The sequence below is a fragment of the Typopeltis vanoorti genome, chromosome 22 (assembly GCF_054136105.1).
Source record: "Typopeltis vanoorti isolate ZY-2024b chromosome 22, IOZ_Tvanoo_1.0, whole genome shotgun sequence".
Taxonomy (NCBI): Eukaryota; Metazoa; Arthropoda; class Arachnida; order Uropygi; family Thelyphonidae; genus Typopeltis; species Typopeltis vanoorti.
This window is the reverse complement of record NC_143570.1, coordinates 72,917,192-72,939,625: the sequence shown is the minus strand read 5'-3', so window position 1 is coordinate 72,939,625 and position 22,434 is coordinate 72,917,192. Positions and strand designations below refer to the sequence as shown.

Below are 22,434 nucleotides of genomic sequence, written 5' to 3'. Positions count from 1 at the left end.
GCTAGGTGTGCGGTGCTCATCCACGAAATATCAGTATCACCAATATTATATTTTTGCATTTATTCCCGTTAAATACTCACCCAATTGTTTGCAGACTTCGCACGATTCCTAAAATTGAACAAATATAGTGTACTAATGCTTCGTTGTCCTCTTCATGAGGATAATAAAGCATTAGAGCTTCATGAAGGCACTTTTCGCCGCGTAAACATTGCGTCTCATTCGCGTTAATAGCCCAGATGTGCTTTCAAAATGCATACACCTTTGAGCCATTCAAAAAGATGTAAAGAGGGTGCAGCATGTCAAATTCTGAGCATTGTATTATTTTTAAACCGCTGAGAAGGCGTGACTAGGTGAGCTCACTCAGCACCTAGTGGCTGTGATTAGTTACTGTGTCAACTAATTCAATTGAATGTTGTTCCTTGTCACTATATCCGATGGCTTTATTACAAACAGCTGTTACACATTTTCTGTAACTGAAAATTTGAAAGCCAATATTAGGAGAAAAATGCCAGTTGTTTTTTCTTTTGCTTATGCAGTATAGCATTTGTTGAGGTTACAAAGTTTTTTAATGGTATGGAGACATTTTTATTCTAGTCTTCGGAAACAACAGACAGTAAAAAATATCTATTCCTGAATAAAAATAAATATTCTGTATATTATATGACGTTGTTGATCTACAACAAAATACCTGCATATGTGAGATTGATAAGACAGAAGAACCACTGATACTAAAAAAAAAAAAAAAACATAAACAAAAAAACAAACAAAAAAAAAAACTAATGAAGTTAGGATTCCCGAAAGTTTGGATAATTCCGATAATGATCAGATGTTATGTATACTGAGTCTCAGTAAACAAAATAAAATTCTTGGAAAATGGAGAGAAATATACACAAACCAGAGAAATGCACATAACATGTGCAACAAATTTTACAAGATGATTTGCTGCTCCATCAAACCATATTTATTTCTGCAATACTCTCTCTCTCTCTCATAAGTTTTTTTTTAATTTTAATTATGCCATCATAAATTCACTTATTCATGTTAAGAAATATAGTATCGTGCTATTTGCTCTACCCAGCAACTTTTTATTTTCTTTGCTTTTAAACTGAAATAATTTAATTTAGGATTAATTAATTAATTGATTTTTAATAAAATATGCCGGTCAATTTTTTACTATATGAAATTGTGCTAAAAACTATTAATTCTGAATACCTTTTTTTTCCCAAGAATTAAAGATCATTAAAATTGATGGTTAAGGGTCAGGGGTGTTTAAGGGGCAAAGCTGTATAACTGAGAGGAGACCTCCACATAGCCTTTAAAGGAATGCAGAGAACCGACCAGGGCTTCTGACCTAATGTCCAATCCTCACCTTCTTGTGGTGCACCCTGTTGGGTATCTACTTGGATACTGAACAAACGAGGATGGGCTGGCAATTTGGGATTTAGCCGACCAAATTGTATTCTTATTGGTTAAACCAAAATAAAAAATGATGGTACAACATGACAAAATTTCATGCCGGCTGGGGCGTCGCCCGGTTAAACAAGGCCCCTGTTGTTTTCACCAGGGAACCAGGGCGAACAGCGAAAAGTCAGCTACTGGAACAAATCTGAAAACAAACCCCAACTCAACATCACCAGAGTTAAAGATCGGTACTATCAACGTATCAAGCCTGAATGGCAAAGAAATGGAGCTAGCTGAGGAATTAGATAAGTACCAGATTGACATAATAGGGGTGACTGAAACAAAAAAGACCAAAACTGGTGAGATCTTTCCGAGCAATAAATACAAAATGTTATATTCAGGAAATGACAATCAAGGAAAAGAAGGAGTAGCCATAGTATTCAACACAAAATACGAGGCTAATCTTCTTGAATGGCAGTCAGTCTCAAGTAAAGTAATGTGGGCAAATATAAGAATGGGGAACTGGACAATGAGATTTATTTGTGCCTATGGTACCAGAGAAGGTTCTACTAAGGTAGAAGTGGAGGAATTTTTTGAAGCTTTAGAAAAAGCAACTGACACAATGAAAAATGAAAAGTTGGTCCTTGTTGGGGATCTAAATAGCAGAGTAGGAAATGATTGTGAGACATACAAAAATATTTTGGGAAAATTTGGAGAAAAGAGCAAAGCTAATAATAATGGCAAATATCTGTTGGATTTCTGCTCAGGACATGGACTGGTTATTACTAACACCATGTTCAAACATAAAAATGTGCATAAATTCACATGGAGAGAAGAGGCTAGGAATAAGAAAAGTCATATTGACTATGTTATTGTTGATAGTGATGTTTTCTCCCTGGTGCAGGACACCAGAGTGTACAGAGGATTTGAAATTGGAAGTGATCACTATTTAGTCTTGAGCAGGATAAAATTGAATTTCATATTGAAAAGAATAACATGTAAGAAAGGCGAATAAAAGTTGAGCAGCTCTCAGATGTGAACTGTAGACTAAAATACACAAAGATTATTGAAGAAAAAATGAAAGAGTTTGAGAACAGGAATCAAACCTTAGAGATTCAGTGGCAAACTCTGAAGAAAACATTGATTGATTCTGGCAGAGAGGCATGTGGTGAGGTTGTCTGCAAAGGATAAAAAAATCAGAACTTCCTGGTGGACACAGGAAGTTAAAGAGGCAGTGAAGGAAAAGAAGAAAGCATATCAAAAGTTCTTGTCAAATAAGTCAGCTTGTGCTTTTAGAGAATATAGAGACAAATGAAAAAATGCTAAACACTGTGTAAAACTAGCTAAACAAAAGTCATGGGAGGACTTTGGCAAGATTATAGAAAATAAATATCAAGAAGGTGGCATAATATTCTGGAGGTTGTTGAAGAAGCTTAGGAATGGAGGAGTGCTGTAAAAGGAGTTAGAGATGATAAAGGTGACATGAAAACTGGAGAAAAAGATATCCTTGAAGTATGGAGTAATTACTTTGAAAAACTGCTAAATGAAACAAGCAGTGATGACAGCACAGTGGTAAAAAACACTGACCAGGCATACAAGCAGGAATACATATCCATACTTGAAGTAGAAAAAGCCATCAAAGGCTTGAAATGTGGAAAGGCAGCTGGAGTAGATGATATTCGACCAGAAGTGCTGAAGTATGGTGGTATAAGAGTCTTACAGTGGCTGCACTGCATAGTTCAGAAAGCCTGGAACAGAGGGACGAATTCCCGATGATTGGAGTAGAGCTCTCATAGTACCCATATATAAAAAGGGAAATAAAACTGAATGTGAGAATTACAGAGGTATTTCCCTACTGAGTGTTCCTGGCAAAATCTATGCAAGTATGCTTGAGAAACGGTTGAGAAGAATTGTGGAAGAAAAGCTTGGTGAAGAACAAGCTGGATTCAGGCCAAACAGAGGCTGTCAGGATCAGATCTTCACTTTACGACAAATAGTTGAGAAAGCATGGGAATATAACAAAGATCTGTATTTAAGTTTTGTCGATTTGGAAAAGGCATATGATAAAGTGCCAAGAGAGAAGCTATTCAATATGCTGCAGTTATATGGTGTCAATGGGGCAATATATCAAGCAATACTTACTCTTTATTTGAGTTGTAAGTCAGCAGTTAGAATTGAAGGAAGTACAGGAAGATGGTTTAATGTTAAATCTGGTGTGAGACAAGGATGTACATTATCCCCTCTGTTATTCATTATCTATATGGATCACATTATGAAGGAAAGTGGTATTAAACATGATATCAAAATTGGAGTTGTTAATGTCAGCTCTTTGCTTTATGTGGATGATGTTATACTTCTAAATAAATCCGCTACAAGTCTGCAAGATTCTCTGACTAAATTAAATAGCTGTTGTAATAGATATGGTATGAAGGTCAGCAATAAAAAGACAAAGACAATGAAAATAGGTAGAATCATTGAAAATGTCAACTGTGTTGTGAATGGAGAACCTGTGGAACAAGTAAAACATTTCAGCTACTTAGGCACGATTTTTACTGAAGATGGTAAATTAAATATAGAAATAGACAACAGAATCAGCAAAGCTGGTATGGTGGGAAGTCAATTGAATAAATTCAAATGGAATAAAAGAGAAATTAGTCGGAACACTAAATTAGCTGTATACAAGACAGTGTTCAAACCAGTTTTAACTTATGGATCTGAGAGCTGGGTCAGAAGTAAAACACTTGACCAAAGACTAGAGGCCGCAGATATGAGAGTCCTGATAAAGATTATAGGCATGAACAGATGGCATCAATTTTTAATATGATATGATGGCAATATCATATTGAAAATGAGGATATTAGGAAAGAACTTGACATTGTCTGCATCCAGGAATACATTAGCAGAGCTAATCTCAGGTGGTATGGTCACCTAAACAGAATGGGCGAGGAAAGATTAGCAAAACAAGTGTTCGCTGCCAGGTTGGCTGCAAAACGACCCAGAGGAAGACCAAGATATAGGTGGATTGATACGGTACAAAGTGCCTTAGAAGATAGAAATATAAGATCTGATAATGTTGGAGTCTTGACAAGTAACAGACTGATTTGGAGGAAAATTGTAGATAGGAAGTTAGTAATGATATAATTTTTTCACGTAGTACTATCATATCCTGTACACCCCTTGTGGGTGTACAGGAATTTGATGAATTACATGGCCGAATTTTTAAAGAAGCCACAGCAGTTGCCTGCTGTATACAAAACCTTAACAGGAACCAAGGATTAATTTTGCCAGTGATCTGGAAGACCCTTATTAGATCTCTTAACTCACCAGAACTGAATTACAGTGCCAACTACAGAACGTTCCTAAATAACAGCAAGTGAAATCATGCATGCTCTATGCATGTATTGTACACACTCTGTTCTTTGTCTAATATAATTGGAATCGGTTGATTAACGTTTGTAACAGTTTTTTACTTTTTAGTGCCTTACATCAGTTATGTACCCTGAAGATGCCAACAGCCTTAGTTGGTGAAACTAATTGGTATAACATAGTTGTTTATTACATGTACTTGATCAATATAGTCCCATTAGAAGTCATTCCAAACACTAGAAGTATTAGAAACAAGGAGAATGAAATTGTTGCATTGATGCATTCCTTCACTAAAACTTGTTTGAAAAAGTGAGAAGTGACTAGATGAAGATGATATTCTGACAAAAATAGAGATGGAACAGTGATATTTTTTGTGGAAAGAAAAAGTAAAAAAAAAGGAAATGGAGTGCTGTTGATGATAGACAAGGAGTTATGCCCATGCACAGTTGAGATGCAAAGGAAAAATAGAGGTAGTTTTAGGCAGTGTGGTGAGATAAAGATCAATAGAATGAATTATTTAGTCAGATGTTGGACCTGATAATGTGGAAGATAGTAGCCATGAAATGTATAGGTAAATTAGCCTATAGCATCTGGAAATAAGAAAATAATTTCTCAAGTGATGGACTACATTTGGACTTATGGACTGCAACACAAGGATCATCAGCCTTGGATTTGTTCATCTTATCAGAGGATGTCATTATAAATGAGGGCAAATTTCCCTCCAGTGACTGTGAAGTGATTACTTTGTTAGTTGCCTGTAATGTGAGGATGACTTCTGTCAGGAGAGATATATGTGTGGAACTGCAAGGTTAGTGATTATAAAAAGCTCAGGAAACAGCTGTAGCATGGAATGAGGAGTTAGGTGAACAAGAGATCATTCTGCTTTAGTGCTATTCAACAATTATCTAGCAGAAGCAATGTTTAAATGTTCCAAGGATCAGAAGGTTAAATAAATCACTCACCTCACAAGCACTTGTACACACATTGACCCTTGTTCACCCTAACTGCTTCAGTTATTCTGACTTTTTACTTCCACACTCTCAGTGAACAAAGCTCTCTAGACACCTAACTCCAAATCTATTTAAGTGCAGTCTACAGCATGATATAAATCCTACTGTCTGTCAAATTCAGATTGTTGGTCCACAAACTCTATATAATTTCTTCTTCACAACCTGTACATTGAATCATTTGGTATCAACACTCTCCTCCTCAGTTTGCCTGTATCACAGTGTGGCAGTCGATTTAAAATCTTCACCGTCTTGCTCTTGAAGAATCCCTTCACATCCTCTCTCATACAATCCTTCTCACCTTTCAAATGAATAGCACCAATGAAAATTATCAAATATTTACCCGTATCTTTATGCATCCTAACTACATCAGTAATGTTATGAAATTTTGCACCATGGAAACAGGATTTTGTAATGCTTTCATTAAGCACTCCTCTGATCACAGAATCTCTGTACAAAGTTTTCTATTCATTCTTATTTTCTCAATTTATTCATGCAATCTTCAAATGTCTTGCTGTTTTTTTCTCTTCTCAGTTCTATTGATCTCTTGACATTTCTGTAATCTTTCAATTTCATGCTTTGTCCTGTGGAGAACTACATAAGCACACTATTTTCTTATTGAAGTCCCCTTCATTCTTCTCGCCTTCTTCACTGAAACCTTCAACATTATTGCCGATATTAAGATTTTTCAGTCTAATGCAGGGGTCACCAAACTTCTTTGACTGTCGACCCCTTCAAGAGTTTCTTGACTTTTTATCGACCCCCTCTATTTTACTATTATGTAATTATAATAGGACAAGCAAAAAAAGACGCTTATGTGAGTTTTTAGATTGTTTATTTTATAGTTACAGTGTTTATTGTATGTATAACATAGTATATATTATTATATTACTATTACTATCACTAGTAATATCACTGGTATTACTACTGATATTAATAAACTACTGATATTAATATCACTAGTATTACTACCACCCCTGCTCAACTCTTTGACATAGAGAAGTTTAGTTGGTGAATGAATAACGATTCAATTATAATATGTATGTTGATGAATTTTCGAAGATTAATGCTCACTTGTATGTCGATGCGCAAAAATGAGACTGGGATCGATATAAATAAGTATATGAAAATAGCTAGCCTAGGTGAGAAGATACTTCACATGCAAATTTTGTTTGCTTCCACTTGGATAAAGGATTAAGCAAGAATATAATAATAATAATTATTATTTTCCTGACCCCCATGGAGTCACAAGACTCATTGTGGGAGGTCAACACAAAGTATGAGGGTGGTCTGAAAAGTTCTCAGCCTAACAATAAAAAAACAAATTTAAAATTTCAAAATTATTTTTATTTTTCAACATCATATCCCTTAAGACTAATACATTTATTCCAGCAATGCTCCAGCGCCATTATCCTGTCCCTGTAGTGGTTCTCAGTACGATCTGCAAAATATCCCTCTACAGCTGAAATCACCTCTTGATTAGAAAAAAAAAAAACACTGACCACCGAGGAAGAGTTTTAGTTTTGGGAAGAGACAGAAGTCAGAAGGAGCCAAATCTGGGGAATAGGGTGGATGTTCCAACAATTCATAGTGCAGATCCCTTAATTTTCCCATTGCCAAAACACTTTTGTGGGCAAGTGTATTGTCCTGACGAAAGATGATTTTTTGCTTCTGCAAACCAGGACTTTTCTCACAAATTTTTTTGTCTAGTCTGGTTAAATGATCAGAATAATATTCCCCAGATACTGTTTTACCCTTTTCAAGGTAATGAATAAACAAAATGCCTTTAGCATCCCAAAACACTGATGCCATGACCTTTCCTGCTAATGGAACTGACTTTGTCTTCTTTGTAGCTGAACAACCAGCTTCTGTCCACTGTTTTGACTAATGTTTGGATTCAGGTGTGTAATGGTGAATCCAAGTCTCATCCATAGTAATAAATCGATGCGCAAAATCAGTTTTATTCTTGTTAAAATGCTCCAAGAACTGTTAAGAGATTTTCATGCGAGTGCATTTTTGATCTACTGTGAGCAAGCATGGCACCCATATTGTGCAAAACCTTTTCATTTGCAATTCTTCATGCAAAATATATCCTACACGTTCTTTTGAAATGCCTATAGTCTCAGCAATTTCACTCACTTTGACTTGCCGGTCATCCAATACCATATCATGCACTTGATCAATGATTTCTGGTGTTGTTACACTTTTTGGACATCCTTCATGTGGATCATCTTCAAGGCTAGTACGGCCATGTTTAAACTCAGCAGCCCATTTCTTAATTGTCGAAAACAAAGGAGAATAGTGCCCATAAACTTTTATGAACTTTGAATGAATTTTTTTTGGCATTAAACCTTCTTTTACCAAGAATTTTATAACCGCAAGATACTCAATTTTATCCATTTCAAGGGATACAGACAATACTTTTGCTTCAGACAACTGTATAAAACAAACTACTTGATAGAATGACTTGCAATTTCACACAGATGCTTATGGCAGATATACCAACTCAGAAAAAAAAAACTTCCCGACAATGTTGCCATCTATGGTCGAGGCCAAGAACTTTTCAGAACTACTCTTGTATATCATATCACTGTTTAAAATCATAGACAGTCTACAAGTTCAGCACCCTCTCAGGCAATGCATTCTATGCTCCTACCACTCTCCATGCAAAAAAACTTACTTTTTACCCTTTTACTCATTACCTTCTTTTGCAATTTTCAGGGATGGCTCCTTGTACAACCATATGAAAAATCTCTTCAGTTGTAATACGATAATAACCTTTCAACAGCTTAAATTTCTCAATCATATCCTCACTTTGTCATCTATACACCAAAATCTACAGGCAGCATGCTCTCAGTCTATCCTCATAATCAATGTTGTTCAGTCCTGATATAATTTTTGTTATGCATCTCTGCATCCACTCCAAGGTTACTTCATCCCTTTCAAATTCCGGTAACCAGATTTGAGCACAAAAATCCAAATGTGGTCATATCAAAGCTTTATACAATTGAACCAGCACACTTCTATCTCTCATGAGTCAATGTTCTCCTCAACATTGCAGCAATTTTCTGAGATTTCTTTTTATATAGTGATACAATATGTTCTCAGAACTTCAAATCTCTATCCACAATCACCCCAAGATCCCGTGCTTCCTCCACTTCTTCTAGTATAATTCCACCTGGTGAGTATGAAGCATCCCATCTGTGGATCTCAAATTTTAAAACTTTACATTTAGTTGTATTAAACAATTATTCCCATTTATTTTCCCAAATTGTCAGCTTATCAAATCCTCTTGAAGAGTCAAAACATTAACACTATTACTAATAACCTTCCCAATCTTCGCATCATCTGTAAACAACTGCACATCACTCTGTAGCCTGTGAAAATATCACTGACATAAAGAATGAACAGTAATGGTCACAAGACTGAACCCTGTGGAACACCACTTGCAACCTTCCTACTTCCTGATACTACTCCCCCCCCCCCCCAAGTATACAACTCTCTGATATCTATCAGAGAGCCAATCACCAATCCAAACCCTGTCAAATGCCCTCAAAATATCCTCCCCCCCCCAAAAAAAAAAATGACAGTGTATGGCTTACATTCATCAAATGCTCTTGTTACTCTGTTGTAAAAGGTAACCAGATTACTAAAACAAGAGTGCCCTTTAACAGATCAATGCTCGCCTGCATAAACAATATTTCCCTCATCTGCCAATTCTGTGTACAAGTTCTCACTAGTTTCTCCAAAATCTTAACAGCAAAAGAAGAAATACAAACAGGCCTATAATTTGATACCTCCATTCTACCACCATCCTTATGCAACAGTACTATCTTACCCTCGTTCTGATACCAGGAACCTGCTCCATTGCAAGATGTTCATTAAATAGCCAAGAACTGACACAGTCAGTTCCAAAACACCTGGTGAAATCCATCTAGTCCCCCTGCCCCACTGACATTTTTCACTCAGTATTATGAATACATGCTCTTCATTCACTTCTTCACCAGTCATTCATAGGCTTTATTCCTTCATTCTAGGAATAAAGCCTATAGTACAAGGATGGAACGCTACAACAAAGGGATCATTAAATAGCTCAACTACATCTCTACCCAGCAAGGTAATCCAGTCATTATCATTTTTCCTCCTACTCACCACATAGCCAATACACTTCTTGAGATTCTCCTTCAATTGCAGTGCCAGTCTCCTCTCATATTCTAATTTTTCCTTCCATTCAATACTAGTTACTTTCCTAGCATGAGCTTTATATTCCTCATGCAACTATTCTCCACCTCTCTTTATATGCCTACCTCATCTCTTTTCTTCTGCAATTCCCCCTTTTATTCCTTTTATCACCCATTTGACTGCAAAATTGCTTTATCTTCTTCACTCAAGGGTGATAGTAATCTGTCATTACTATCAACAATATTTTCTTAATTATCTTCCATCTGCTAATGACCCTCTTCCTTCAAATTCTTTCATCCACTGTACTGCTGCAAGCTGGTTTCAAAGTCTATGAGAGTTGCCTTATAATTCTACATAAATTCTTTCTGTTTTGATACCTCCACATGCCTACTCATCCTCCAAGTCATGATTACTTGGTTATTTCTCGGCATCATTAATTTAATACTACAGAGTAGAAGTGGATGAACCAGAAGTATATAAGATTCTTATTCATTACTGACCTATAAGTAGGTTAGTTGTGTTAAAACAGTGCACTGTGTTAGAACATGTGTCCTTCATCTTGATGTTCAATGGGAGGCTTGCATTTGGATATAACAAAGAATGGAAGGAAGGTAAAATAATGTCACTGTGCAAGAGTGATCCTAAGAAAGAGATGTTCAATTATAGACAAGTCCATATATTTGCATATCTGTAAGCGATTGAGTGCATTACCTGCATGAATTGAGTTTAATAATAATAATAAAAATTTTATATGCTAATATTTTTGCATATTAGCATATATTATTATTATTATTATTTGACGCCTCCAGAGAGTCCAAAGACTCATTGAGGGAGGGCACCTGCTCTACAACTCTGTCTCCACTACTCAATCCACCAAGTGACCGTAACTACACCAATGCCATCTACTGCCGACCACCACCACTAGTTTTTTTTTTTTTCCACAGACAATCACAAACATCCATGCCCACAGCAGGATTCAAATCTGCAGCCTTTTGGCTAGAGAGCGGATACGTTAACCACTCGGCCAGCCAAGCTGGCACATGCCGAAGAAAAGTTAAATAAATACCCATAGCTATTAATTTAAAGAGATATATAAGTAAGACATCTAGTTTGCCAGATATTGTTGAAGAAAAGTGGCCTAGAAATTTTTTTTTTTTTTTTCATGTCTATTAATTTGACTATCTGAAAATCAAGGTTTGGGAGCATTCCCATCTCTTATAGTACTCCCATATAATCATCTAAAGGAATGTAGAAAACTCCAGAAAGGAAAGAGAGAGACTATTATTATCCTTACAACTAAATCATTACTGATTACTGTATGGAACATGTGGAGGAGGAAAATAACAGTTTTTTAGTTATTAGTCCCTTGATCAACTGTCTAATAGCTTCTTATCTGTTCTTATTATGATACTTAATCTAAGATCCTGATTTTTCTTCAGTCTCTAGGTTTGGATTATAACTAACCACTGATTCAGTCCTTTCTAGGCAACTCCCCTCCTTCCTGGCATAAATCTAGATCCCAAACTTCTTAGATCATTCTCAGCCATTCTGCATTCACACCATCCAGAGAGGGCCTCATTACACACCCTGCTGTTCTTCCTTGAGCAACATATGGCCATAGGTTTGTCTGTTTGTAGAATTGAAAAACCTGAATTATCCAGGATAAAAAAATCCTGCCATTTCATTATGAGATCACCTAATTTGCCTTCAATTTAAAAAAAAAGGCCTTTTTTTCAAGCACAAAGCCTATGTGATACATCTCTGATAAGTTGGAATGGGATGGCCTGGTATGTGAGAGTGGGGAGCATTTGGGTCTGGAGAAGGAGTTTTGGATGGGTAATGTTCCAGAGGAATGGCTCTGGAAGATGAAACTGAGAAGTCACATCTAATAAATGGGATCAGTGGAACTTGTTATAGACCCAGATATAATGAAGTAGTATCATAATTAATTATCTCCTGTATTATGTATACATGTACTTTCTTTTGTATCTTCTAAATATGATTAAATGTAGAGTATCTGGTTTCAGATAATTTTTTTAATAATAAATAATAGTGTGAAAATTTCATAACTTCTTGTTTGTTAATTAGTTCATGATGAAATACTGAATGAAATTTGTATACTAATATTTGAATCAAATAAAATCTAACCATCTGAATTTCTCATTAGATATTCCTTCAAAGAGTAATAAATTCCAATTTTGATAGTTCCATATGTTGCTTGACGTAGAACTGCTGGTTTTATTCTGTGAAAAGAAAAAATGTATACATTGTTTATGAAAAATATTAAATATTTTCAGTTTTACAATAACAATAGATTCATCGCTACTTTTAGATTTGGACATTAACTTTCAAAGACAAAAACAATTTCAAAAACAAAGCAACTTTATTAATCAGATTCTTACTTCTATGATGTTAAAATATTGCAAGAAAAGCTAAAAGAATTAAAAATACTGTTTCTTCAAAATAGTTATAATAAAACTTTTTTTGTAACAGCATATATCATACTTTCAAAATTATTCAGAATTTTTATAATGTAACATATTATAACCTTCAGTCAGTAACAGAAAAACAACAGTGAAATAAGTAGTGGGGAAACCAGTTTAGAAAGAAACATATCAATTTATGCAAATAACATGTAAAGAAAGGCTTAGTGTTGTTCATTATCAATAATAAAGCTTAATGGTATAACTAACACCAAGAGGAAAAAATACATTTATCAAACTCACTAATATTTCACTGATTTTCTACCCAACATCAACAGAGCATCATCATCATCACAGTTATCGTTGTGCTCTGATGATGTTGGGTAGAAAACCAGTGAAATATTAGACTGAGTGCCACAAATGATATTTGTGACTGGTATGCTTCAAGAAAAGATGTGGAAGAGCAGAAGAGTAAGGAAGAAGTACTTATGAATGGAAGTGAGTAGCATGAATGTAAAGAATGAGAGAACAGTAGAGCAAGGTAGGGAAATGGGTAAGGTTAGGGGTACACAGTGTGAGAAAGGTTGATTCTTTAAAAGGAAGTGAATATGTGAGTAGACAAGGAAGGAATGGGATGGGATGGCCTGGGATGTGAGGGTGGGGAGCATTTGGATCTGGAGGGGGATTCTGAATGGGTAATGCTAGCGGGGGGGAATATCTCTAGGGGGGGGGCAGGGCATTGAGAAGTCATCTAATAAGTGGGATCAGTGGAACTTGTTATAAACCCAAAAGGGAACTGTTTTATGTTTGTATACAAATACTAGAAGTATCTGAAAGAAGGGTATGAAATTACTGTATTAATTGAGTTCATTCACCCCAAAATTGTTGGAATAAGTGAGACATGATTGGATGAGGATGACATCCTGATAGGAACATAGACTGAAGGATGTAATGTTTTTCATGAAGACAGAAAAGACAAAAAGGGAAGGTGGAGTACTGTTGATGACAGAAAAGGAGTTCTGCCAATACAAGGGAGAAATATTGGCAATGATTTTGAGGCAGTGTGCTGTGAGATAAAGGTGAATAGAATGGATAACTTGGCTGAATGTTGCTATACACCTAGTAATGTGGAGGGCAGTGACAATGAAAGGTATAAGCAAATTAGCCATGCAAATAGCAAAAGGGTGATCACTATGGGTGATCTAGGATGATGAGATAGCATTTGGAAATAAAGAAAATTAATTTCTGGAGTTTTTGAGAGACATCTATCATAAAGAGTATATAACAAAAGCACATGAAGATCAAGGATCTTGGATTTTATCATCTCATCAGAGGATGTCGTTATAAATGAGGTGTTGAATCTTGCTATGATAAAAGTTTAGTGGAGTGAAACAGCACTAAGAAATGATTAAAAGTAGTATTAATGCTTCCAATATTTTATCTCAGTTACAGAGATATCATCAAGGAGTACAAAATGAGATCTGCAACACACACACACACACACACACACACACACACACACACACACACACACACACACACACACACACACACACACACACACACAAAGGAAGCACAAAACTAACTGAAACACCTGGACAAAAGACTAGTCCTAACTAAGTGGGACAACTTCTATGGACACCTGTTGGCAGCCTAGGGTGTAAGCTGGGATCAGAAAGTATTAGTGTTTCCCATATTTTGGGAAGTTTTATGCAAACCATATTTATTTAAATTAGGCTGATTTTTAAGAGCAGCAGCAGAATCTAAAAACAGTCTTTCTCTTCCCAATTTACTGTAATGGAGCATGATGGTATTTTTCCCAACTGATTCCGTGAGCTATATCCAATGAATGGTCTGCAAGACCAGATTGACCATAGTCATGACTGAAGATGTATTTTTTGTTCTTCCATTCATATGGTAGCTGATCTTCCTGTTTGTCCATAGTAATGTAAAATTTTTCCCTCTTATTTTATCTTGTTATTTTGTTTTATATTTAGTCTATATATTCTCTTATTTTTACCTCTTGATTATTCTTAATTATACTATAACTTTATCTTCAATCTTAATTCTTATAACTTCAATATCTCTCTTGGCTGATCTATACTTACAAGAACGATGCTAGTGGTTTGTGGGACAAAGAAATTACTAATGGCAGATACCTATTCCTTTGTCTCACACTGGTTCTAATTCCTTTTTCAGATTCAGGGAAAATTTATTTTTCCACTGTGCCACCCCGAATCCTAGATTAACAGATAGTGTAGAATCAAGGAACCAGAACACAGTAATTTATGAGCAAGTGCAACAGAGAAGAAAATCAGGCAAGTCATCAGTTAAACAAAAAGAACAAAACATTTAATTCAACTGAAACATTGTACATACTATGAATTCACTCTTAATATTTGATCTGCAATTGCTAATGAATGAGTACTAATTTACTTAGAATCTCAATATCTATCTCAGCATGCATGACAAAGAACTTCAGTTAAGGCTTACAATTCACACTTGAAAAATCACAATTATTCATTAAACTAAGGAACAATTATTGGCTGAATAACTAAACTAGCTTCATGTGCTCTTATACAATTTCTTATCATAAAATCCTCATAACTTTTTCTACCATTAAAAGACAATTCTTAGGCTCCACGTGCTCTCAATTAATTTACTTAACAAAATACTCAAAATTCTCATTATTATTTTATCATTCAAAGAAAACTTTCTCTAGAGTCCTTCTTAAAGTTTACATATATTCTTCTAATACACATATACACATAATGAAACATGGATTTACGTTACCAATTGCTGGGGAATTATCTGGCCACCTTACATATCTCGTCTGGACAATTACTTTCGACACCATGTTCCTTCTGCTCTCTCTGAGGCATTCTTCAAAGGTTCAACCTGCACTTACTTCTGCTCCCGAAAATAGGTAGACATTGTTCCATGGTGAACTCGTTCAACATCATAACGACATCTCCATAAACATCGGCGAATACCTTCTGCTGGGCTGGTCGCTGACCTGTAAATTGTTGGGAAATCTACGGCAAAGTTCCTCTGTCATTGTCTTGAATCCGTGGGGAACGAGGGGACGCCATGAGGAGGCTCCATACACATCAGCAAGACTGCCCAAAAACTCCGGAGCATAACTCCACACAAGAATAAAAATAAAAATCAGCCTAAAGAACAAGAGCACAAGAGAGCTTTCCTAGGCACAACTTTTTAAATTGTGCGCCACACGTTCACTCCATGTCATCGATTACTCCTCCCATTTTCTCAGCGTCACCTCACGTCACCCAGTACTGCGTGCCGCACATGGAAATCTTAGCCTACTCTTCTGTGCATATGAGTGTGTGTGTGAGGGGGGGTAACTTACTTGCTTACTAAATGGTGCACCTGTACTCTTTGATGCACGTATTTCGATTCTGGCCATTTTTAGTTAATTGGATTATCTCTTTCTCCCAGCAATCTATAAGTACTTACACTTAAGCAGTTTAGCAATTCACAATACTTTATCATATCACATATTAAATGAAGGCTTCTCAGCTTAGTAACATTTTAATGAAATTTACAAGAGTTTGGTATATTCTGATACATCGATAATTGATTCAAAATTGCAAGCCCACGTTAAGTCTGAAGGAAACGTAAATTAATTTAATTTTTGTTTAATTCAGAACTTAACAGTAAGCCAACTTGTAGGAACAAGGAACTTTATATATACCTGGAAATGAAAGGGGAGGGAATTTGTCTTTAGTGGAGCAGATAAGCTTCCATTTAATTGCCTCCATAGTGCAATTAGAAGAACGATGGTGCATTGCGACCTTTGATTGAAAAAGGCCTAAGTTCGATTATCATCATGACGAGAGAAATCTTTATATCTTTATATGGACTTTTTCAATTGAAGGTAAGTTAGCTGATCTCATACAGAGTAGCAGGGTTTCTTCTTCTGGAAACTTCTGTTTTTTCAACCTGCATACAGACAAATCGGCCTTGAGAAAACATGCATTTACAGACAAAAAAATACTAGTGGTGGTGGTGGGGGGCAGTATATGGCATTGGTGTAGATGATAGTTTGCAGTTCCCTGTAGGTGGATTAAGTGGTGGAGAAGGAAAGCTGTAGAGTAGGTGCCCTCCCTCGATGAGTCTTTGGACACCTTGGAGGTGTCACGTAATAATAACAATAATAGTAATAAGGGTAGCTACTTTTATGTGGAGCTTGAAAGTGGTGCAAAAATTGTATTTCTTTAAGATTCTAGATATTTTTTCTGATGTGTCTCGGATATAGGGGATGGTGATAGCATTACTAAAATATTTCTGAAGAGAAGGGAAGGATTGATTATTTTTTGATATTGTTGAAACTGTAATCACTAGATAGAAAAGTGTGGTATATATGATTGAGTTCTTTTTTAAGGGAGGTCTCATTGGAACAAAGGTTATGGAAAGCTTAACAAAGGTTAAGCTTTCCATCACTCCCACCTCGCAACAATGTGGTGTCATAAAAACATTAACCCATAGAGCTTATAAGCTTTGTTGACCTCATGTGTACCACCGTTGTGTTCCATTCAAGGTAAGATTCAAAAATTCAATAAAAAAGACTAATGAATCCAGAAGACCAATAACCACATAGACATACTATCAAAAATAAACAACAGTATACTAAAATGCAAGCAACATAGCCAATTAATACACAAAATAGCATTTATCTTTTCCAGAGCTCTTTACCAACATTAAGTAGAAAACCAGAGAAATATTAGTGAGTTAAATAAATATATTTTTTCCTCTCTTGGTGTTGTTTATATCCTTTTACCATTTTCCTCAGTCATCCTCATCCTTACATAAGTAATCTTTTTTCTGCAAGTTACATTTTGAAAGAACTCCCTAGGTTTTTTTTCTTTCTTTTTTGGCTTCATTAGCTAGCTGCTGCTCGTACTGCACTTTGTTCCCCTTACCAACTGAGTTCACCCTCTAAGCTTGTTTTTGTACTGATTATTACTACTCAGCTTATGCTTCCTCCAGATTGAATGCTAAATCTTCTCGTTCATCCATTTTATACTTATTTAATAACATTCTTATCCTTGGAATACATTCTGATATTGCTAATTCTTGAATAGCACTGCAGCACCGTTTCTCTCCTTCCTGCTTGACTCCTCATTCCATGCTATAGTTCCAAGTTGCATCCTAAGCTTTTCATCATTGTCATCCTTGTAGTTTTCCACATATATCCTTTCCTCACAGAAGTCCTCATATAAACAGGCATTAAGGAAGCAATAGGAAGTACAAATAAGAAAACAGAAGTAAGGTACTGCAGAAAGAGAGCTAGCAAAGACTATGGGGTGACAGAGAGAGAAACTGCCAGAATGCAAGATTTGAAAGAAAGAGTTATTCAAAATGAAAAATGAAATAAGAAATATGCAGAGCGTCAGACTTTTAGTGAAGACAAATGAAAGTGTGCAAAAGAATAGAATGCAAGGAAAAACAGAAAGAGATGATGAATGATTTGAGAATGGCAGTGTATGAAGATTCCATTGTTAAAAGATTGGTTAATGACAGATTCCATAAGGTCTGCTACCAGGAGGGAGAATGAGCAAAATAATTCATGCTTTTTGACATGAGGAGGAACCGAGCAAGAGAATTTGTCCACACAACAAGCAAGAGAATTGGTTGTGTGGACAAATGATCTAAGTGTACATAAGGAGAATGTAAGGGTGGATATCAGGAAGTCATTGAGGAGAGTGAAAGATCAGCGTATAGTGGGAAAGGTCATCAGTGTGTTGCTCAGGTATGACAATGATGAGTTGAGATGGAGAGCCAGAATGCACTAGCTGTTAAAAAAAATATATTAGTAGTGAGGAAAGATATTTTTGTGTTTATTTTGTCAGATTTCTGGTATTTATGTTTGCATTATTTGAATCGATGATTTTTTTTTTTTTTTTGTATAATTGTGTGATATTTGTTTGATATTTAGTTAGGATTTTATGATCTCAGTATTGTCTCCACTTGTAGCAATTACATTCAAGATTGAAGCCACCATTTTCAATAACAGCAATAGCCCTCCTCCACTTAAAGAACATGTCATGGGTGTCCAATCTTTTGGCTTGCCTGGGCCACATTGAGTGAAGAGGAATTGTCTTGGGCCACATATAAAATGTATAATAGTTAATATCTATAAGTAACAAAACTTCTTTTATTTTTATAAATTTTTTATTATAACATTAAAAAAAAGTGGGAAGCATAAACATAAAACTAGTGAGATATTTGGTCTTGTTTACGTGAAACCAATGCATCAATGTCTGGTTCGATGGAAGTGGTTGCAATTCATAGTGAGCTCTCAAGGTTTCGATGCTTCATTTTTGAAAATAATGAAGTACAATTGTTCACAAATGTACGTACTACCAAAAAGCGATGACATGAATAAAGCATGATGGTGAAGCGAAGCATATTTTTCTCTGGGAAGATAAGTCTTATAAAAATCTAGCCAAGAGAGAGACATGATCAAATTTTTCTTTGAGTTGAATATCTGATTGCAACTCTATATATTCCATTTGAAAATTCAAACGTAATGTATTTATGTCAACTGAAAATGGAGTCTCAAATATACAAAAGAAATGATAATTTTTTCTGAAATCTTGAAACCTATTCTCAAATTCCTGTATCAAAATAGAAAGAAAGACAGCATATTTTTTGCATCACATAATAATCTTAAAAGTTTAAGATCTTATGGGGGCTGCATTACTAAAAGTCCAGGGCTGCATGTGGCCAGCAGGCTGGACACCCCCCCCGAACTACATTAATCATTGTCTAGTTGAAGATTTTGTAGCTTGCTAGACATGTGGTATGTACATGTTCTGTTGTTTATGAATGGGGCAAGTATAAGACAGGAATGTGCGTGGATGCGTGAGCGCGTGAAATGCAAACAGTGGGAGGTATGAACTTTTCGATCTTAGGGTCTATCAGCAATGGAGATAGAGTGCTTCAGAAATGGATGATTTTCAGTTTGTGGATACCAGTAGTGAGTTGGAGGATGGAGAGAAAGTCCTACATATAGATTTGGTCTTAAGTAGTTTAGTGGATACATGATTGTGTGTGGGGGGGGGGGGCACAAAGCTTAAAAAAATTAATGGAAGTTTCCTTATCAAAAACAAGTTGTACAGCAAGTAGCCTAGTGGTTATTTGCCTGTAATTGGGCAACTATTTCTCCAGCCTTCACCACATTTTCATTTATCCATGCAAAAACTAGCTGCCCATAGCATGATTCATCCTACAGGGATTCCTTTCTCCTTTTTAAACATTTAAAACCATTGGAACACCTATGCAAGGATCAGAAAGTCACTGCCGTAAACTTTTTTCCTAGGTCTTGGTAACTTCTGTAGCAGTTTTCCCTAATTTACAGTACAGTAAAATTTTATCACAGCTGTTTGTTCCATGAAGCAACTTCTGACATATTCTTACTTCAATGGTTGCCACAAGAAAATTACTGTGTCAACCAACTCAAAAATTCCACCTGTGATTACAACACACTCTAGTGGTCAAAACTATAAACACATTTGTAACTAGTATTCAAAGGACTCTCCTGTAAAAAGTCAATCTCATTACTTAGTGGGTACACTGTTTAGCGCAGCATAAATATGTTGAAGGAAAGATAGCAAGTATGTTGCCCCAATATGATAATGCAGAGTGGAGGAGAAGAGCAGTAATGACAAATGAGATGATAGCGAGAATGTGCAGGAAAACAGGTCAGGAATATGTAGATGCATGGAGTATGTTTATAGATAAAAGAGAACTACTATATGCAAGGGATGGATTGCATTTGAATGCAGAAGGCTGTAGGAATTTGGAGAGACCATCATTTTCTGGGTGAGTTAGTATGTCAGGAGTGGGAAACTAGAACTGCACAGGTGGAATGTTGTGAGGATGGCCTCATAAGGAGATAGTGCTTCAGAAATGGGAGCGTGCACTATATTACAGAGCCAGGTGGAGTATGAGGGGGAGTAATAATGACTATAAGAATGAAGGCAATACACTGGGTTTTCTGTATAGGAGCATCCGAATAAAAGGAATGAGTTTGAGGCATTGGTTAACTCAGTCTCTCCAAAAGTTGTTGGTATCAGTGAAACTTGGTTAACTGAGGAGGATGTTCTAACAGGGATAGAAATTGAAGGATATAGCATATTTAGGCAGGATAGGAAAGGCATATGTGAAGGTGGAGTGCTACTCATGATAAGAGATGAATTGTGTGCTCACAAGGTGGATAATCTCGGTGGAAATAACACTAATCACTCTGAAAGTATATGATGTGAGATGGATGTTTATAGGACAAAATATTTAGTGGAATGTTGCTACAGATTAGGGAATATAGATGGTGATGAGTAAGAAATGTATAGGCAAATTAGTTTGGCAAGTGCAAGACGAGGGATCATTATGGAGAACTTCAACTATAGTGACAGCATCAGAGGATCTGGACATGATTGAGACGGCACACTTATTTGCCCGTTGGTGAGAGAGACCATGTAGTCCTGACTTGGAGGATGAACAGGCATCGGGAGGAATCAAATTAGAAGGAAGTTATGTGGAATTATAAGGGAGGTGACCATCGACAACTTAAAAACCAGCTGGCAGCAGTGCAATGGATGAAAGAATTTAAAGGAAGAGAGGTCATTAGTGCATGGGAGATACTCGGAAAAAATTGTTGAGAGCAATGACAAATTGTACACCTTGAGTGAAGGGATAAAGCAATTTGGACTCAAATAGATGATAAAAGGAATAAAAAGGGAACTTCAGAAGAAAAAGAGATTATGGAAGGCATATAAAAAGAGAGATGGAGAATAGTTGCATTAGGAAATTAAAGCTCAGGCTAGGAACATGACTAATATTGTAAAAAAAGAAAAACTAGAATACGAGAGGAGACATGCAATGCAATCCATGGAGAATGCCAAGTAGTTCTTTTGGTGTGTGGTGAACAGAAGGAAAAATGATAGTGGATAGATTATCTTGCAGGATCAAGATGGGAATTGGGTGACAAAGTTGAGCTATTAAATAATCACATTATTAGAGTGTTCCATCCCAGTACTACAGGCTTTATTCCTAGAAGATTAATGAATGGCGAAGTGTCAGAAGTGAATGAAGAGAATGTATACTGAATAATGTCAATAAAGCAGGGTGGACTAGATGGAATTTCACCATGTGTTTTAAGGGAATGTCCTATGGAATTGACTGTGCCATTAACTTGGCTGTTTAATGAAAGTCTTGTAATGGGACAGGTTCCTAGAGAGTGGACAAAAGGTAAGATACTACCACTGCATAAGGGGGGTGTTAGAAAGGAAGTATCAAACTATAAGTCTGTTTGTATTTCTTCTGGAGTTGTTAATATTTTGGAGAAATTGGTAAGAACTCATATACAGAATGGACAGATGAAGGTAATATTATTTATGCAGGCCAGCATAGATTTGTTAAAGGATGCTCTTGATTTAGTAATCTGGTTACCTTTTACAATAGAGTAACAAGAGCTGTGAATGAAGGTAATATTATTTATGCAAGCCAGCAAAGATTTGTTAAAGGGTTCTCTTGATTTAATAATTTAGTTACCTTTTACAACAGAGTAACAAGAGTAATGGATGAAGGATATTTTGCCGAGGCAGTTGACAGGATACACACGACAAGTTGATTTTTAAGTTGCACCGTATGGGTTTGGATATCAAGTTAATGGATTGTATTGGTGACTGGTTCTCTAGTTATCAAATAGTTGTATATGCAGGAGCAGTATCAGGGTATAGGAAGTTTACAAGTAGAGTTCTTGTGGGTTCTGTCCTGAGACCACTGCTGTTGTATTTTTATGTCACTTGATATTGTCACAAAAGGGGGAGATAAGACTAAGGTTACAAATTATAGGCCAATCTGTGTGTCTGGGGTTGTAGTTAAAGTGTTAGCGAAGATGAAGGTGAGGAGTAGGATTCAGATGTGGGTTGATAATCGCAGTATTCTTTATGACTGTCAGCATGCGTTTGTCATGGGGAGGTCATGTTTCAGCAATCTGCTTACATATTATAAAATGACAAATTGAATTG

The 22,434-nt window shown here is 36.1% G+C and overlaps 1 protein-coding gene across 8 annotated transcripts in view; it reads right to left on the bottom strand.

Moving 5' to 3' along the window:
- Bmcp (uncoupling protein Bmcp mitochondrial) overlaps window positions 1–22,434 on the bottom strand; it is a 475,843-nt gene that overhangs the window by 256,308 nt on the left and 197,101 nt on the right. For all 8 annotated transcript variants that reach the window (XM_090411822.1, XM_090411820.1, XM_090411824.1 and 5 more), the window contains one exon: window positions 12,105–12,199. In XM_090411822.1, the coding sequence (XP_090267948.1) occupies window positions 12,105–12,199 (95 nt within the window). The remainder of the gene's footprint in view (window positions 1–12,104; window positions 12,200–22,434) is intronic.